Consider the following 3,806-nt stretch of genomic DNA (forward strand, 5'->3'; position numbering starts at 1 on the left):
CGACAACGGCATTCGCCTCACCAACGGCATTGTCCAGGTAACTGCCCTGGCCTCCCGCCCCCCCGGGGGCCATTGCCATTGACTCAACGCACCATCCAGATCTCATTCACTTGTTTTCGGTAGACACCCATCTGCTGTCCCTCGTGAGTGCAGATTGTTCACAAAATTTGGCCTCACCCCAGTGCTGCCGTTGACCACTGCCGCTGATGTCTTTCGAACGTTCACCTCATCCAGACGCACGGAAACATTTTCTGGTCGCATGTACCATAACATTGGACCTCCCTCTCAATCGGGCAACTGCATGCATGTCAATACCACCAACGCCGTGGAGCCTGAAAACAGCATGTTTGGTCTTTTCAAGAAGGCTGGATACAATGTTGGTGTTTTTGGAAAGGTGCGCTAGTTGGACAACCACCCCCCAGCCCCTGTCTCCATCCTGCTTGAGTAGCAAAGTACTTCGTTTGCAATCTGCAACCCCTTGCCCCACCGCCCCTCGCCTTCTAATCATTCAGATCTCGCCGGGGCACAGGTCACCAACGATCAAAGCAATGTCTTGGATGTAAGACTGGTCAACTCGAGTCCCCGCCCGCAGGCAATCATTCCCTTACCCCACTAAACACTGTCACAGCTGGCCATGAGCTACAAAACGGTCGACTACATTGACAGCCCTCTGGATTACAATAACTACGTCGGTGTTACTTACCAACGCTACTTCCCCAACGGCACCAACTACGTAGAAAACATTGCGTTGGTTCCCGTGTTTTCGCCTGGCCAACCATGAGCATCATACGCTCGCGCATCCAGATAATACCCAAGCTAGCCCCGCCACACCTTTCCCTGTCACTCAATGTTCTCCGTTGCAACGTTGATGCAGACACGATACACCCTTTGCCACACCATACCAAACAACACAAATCGGCAATCGCACTCTCCGGTAAGTGTCAGCTCATCTCTTCAAAACTGAGCTGCGCAGCTGCCCATCCCCGCTCTTTACAACTGATGCCCGCGCTTTCGTTACCATTGCTTCATTCTACTTTGACTTGAATCTCAGCTGGCTTGACCAAATTCTTCCAGCCCCGGATGCTGCACTGGACCGCCCATTCTTTGCTTACATTGGTAGGAATGAGGCAGGCGTCATGGCGCAAGCCCACACATACACACACACTAACACCTCTTGTCGTGCCACCTTAACTTTGATTTTCATGTCCCCCCACGCGTCCGCCCTTCCCCTGTTCCCTACTCATTCACCATCTCTCTTTGAATGACTCAAAATGACTCTGCAGGACCACATGCCCCCCACTATCCCGCCCGTCCTGCCCCCTGGTTTGTATACTACATGCTGTGTCGAGACGCGCATCATGAACCGACCAATCCTGTTTCACAGAACTCATACAACGCACTTTGGACGCGAGCATTCTCAGGTATGAGCACTTGTGGGACAACTCATCGGCCCCTACAACTCCAAATTACAACTACTCGCACTCGGGCGCGGCCCAGCACGTCCGCCAAAACCCACCACTTACCACTGCAGTCAAATGCTGGGAGGATCAGGTGAGCATTGCCTTTCAATGAAAGGATTCAGGGATAGAAAAGAAGCATTTGCCTTGTAGGTGTAAACCACATCCCGGTCAATGGACACAGCCTGCACCATACCACTCCCGCCTCACTGATCTATCATGCCTCGCTATCTTACAGCACTTTCGAGATCGATGGTCTTCTTTGAAATCTGTGGATGAGCTGGTTCAAGCGGTGTACGACCGAGTGGCTGAAGCCGGCCAAATCAACAACACTTACTTTGTCTATCTCAGCGATCACGGTAACAATCACTGCAGCCAGCCGATGATCTCGCAATTAATAGCCTTTGCGCCGCTTGATCTGGCAGCTAACCTGAAACCCTTTCCTTATCGTTGGCCATGAACATGGCATAGGCTATAAGTTGTACGCAATCGTGTCTCAAACTTGCCTTGGCCTGGCGTCCTGGGCTTCCAATCTCACAAACTCGGAACCATGCACTGACAATTCTCATCATAGAGGTCAATGGCGCATTGGGACATCAAAACAACATCCCTACGAAACTGATATCCATGTAGAGTCTTCAGTCGCACGAATTTCGTAAATCAGAGTCGTGACTCTGATGATGTTGTTGCTATCAATCACAGGACCGGGTCGTGCTTTGTTGCCATTCATGTTTCACCAACTTGCTGTCCATGCTAGATTCCGTACTTGTTTGCGGGCCCTGGTCTGGCCTCGGGCGTGGAACTCTCAAGCTTGATTGCTTCGACCGACTTGCTTCCCACCCTTTTGGAGCTCGCCGGTGTCCCAGCACCTGCTTTGCTCGACGGCAAAAGCTTTGCGGGCTTGCTCAAATCAGCCACAACGTCTGCCACTTTGGTAATGTAAAACAAGAAGACCAGTACTTGACTTGGAAATGCCCATGGCGCTGTAACGCCGACGTTCGGGTGCGCCTTTTACCAACCGACCGTTGTACCTCCCACAGCAAACGGCTGGATGGAGAACCTACTTTTTGGTTGAGTATCTGAGCGTTGGAACCTATTTCAACGACCATTCTAACATCTGGCAGGATGGCAACCAGGTCTGTGTGCCCAATGTAGTCTCCGCATCATCCCATTGCCTCTGTTGGCTATGCTTGACAGCTTTCCTTTTTTTAGACATCTGAGACGTGTAATGCAGCAAATCCGCCCGTTGGACCCGCACAAAACACTGTCGACAAGGATTGCATCAAATCTAGTTTGTCCTTTCCTCATTTCGTTCATTGCCTTTCCGTCCAACTTGCGCGTCTCATCCCTGTCTCTCTATGCCTGCACCAACAGATGGAACAGGAACGGGTAACTGCTATTTTGTTGACTCAACAGCGAGTAATTCCTGGCGCATGCTTCGAATTATCTCATCGACCGAAAATACAGCCTATGTGGAATACGATCCCTCCTGGCAGTTTAAGGCGGCTGAAGATGGTACTGGACTGCAATGGTACGACGTTTTCTCACTGTCTCCTCTCGAGACCCTTCCTTGATTCCGCGGTATCGGGTGAAGTGACGACTTTCGTGTTCTGCTGAATAGGTATGAACTGTATGATCTGGACCAAGATCCTTATCAGATGCACAATTTGTTTTCAAACACAAGCAGTGACGATCGGCTGCGCTATCACAACTTGCTGAGTGCTGCTTGGTCCTGTAGCGGATCGACCTGCCCATGATGGCTGTTGTTTTCTTTTAGTTTGTTGTTCTCTTTTTGTCAAACTCCACGGCGAGTGGAGACCATTTTTGGGCTGCGAGATGGCGCGCAAGGCTGGGGAAAAAAAAACTGCGTTTTTTTGGGGAAGCGTTTTGAGAGGGGTTTGAGAGACGCCCGTCGGGACGGGGCAAGAAATTTGTTGGTATCTCGAGGTCAATTGAACCAGCTGCAGTCGGCAAGCATTCACAGTGACCAGATCAGGTGCATCTTTTGAAATAGCTGTAGAGTCGCTCGATCCAGAGCACGACAAGGAGAAACAATGGGAGTCACGTCTATTATCACCAAAGGCAGCTGCGAAGGACGGGGTTCTCTCATGTGCCTCCCATGAGGCACTCGGTGAGTTTGCCTCCTCCTTTGTGGATCTGCTTGGCCAGCTCGCCCGCTGCGCCGAGGCCCGTGGTGTGTACCAGCCGGGGCTGGACGAGGCCTTTGTTCCTCGGTGGAAGGGTCGCTTTGCGGCGCTGGTCCATCAGGTGAACGCTGACCACATCCAGCGCCACTTTGGCGGTGTCTGCCTGCGCTCGTCGTAGGTAGGCACCGCCTCGGGGGTCCCT

General features: G+C 51.8%; 1 protein-coding gene across 1 annotated transcript; it reads left to right on the plus strand.

The window, feature by feature from the left end:
• Positions 1–259: 259 nt before the first annotated feature.
• MONBRDRAFT_29950 (uncharacterized protein) lies at positions 260–3,214 on the plus strand (the record flags this gene model as incomplete). Its single annotated transcript, XM_001750365.1, has 10 exons — positions 260–394; positions 629–733; positions 875–934; positions 1,284–1,323; positions 1,385–1,551; positions 2,215–2,391; positions 2,498–2,593; positions 2,670–2,748; positions 2,832–2,988; positions 3,079–3,214. 10 exons carry the CDS (start codon positions 260–262, stop codon positions 3,212–3,214), a joined length of 1,152 nt encoding a protein of 383 aa, XP_001750417.1.
• Positions 3,215–3,806: the final 592 nt, after the last annotated feature.

This window comes from Monosiga brevicollis, genomic scaffold (genome assembly GCF_000002865.3).
Source record: "Monosiga brevicollis MX1 MONBRscaffold_40 genomic scaffold, whole genome shotgun sequence".
NCBI classification, from domain to species: Eukaryota; class Choanoflagellata; order Craspedida; family Salpingoecidae; genus Monosiga; species Monosiga brevicollis.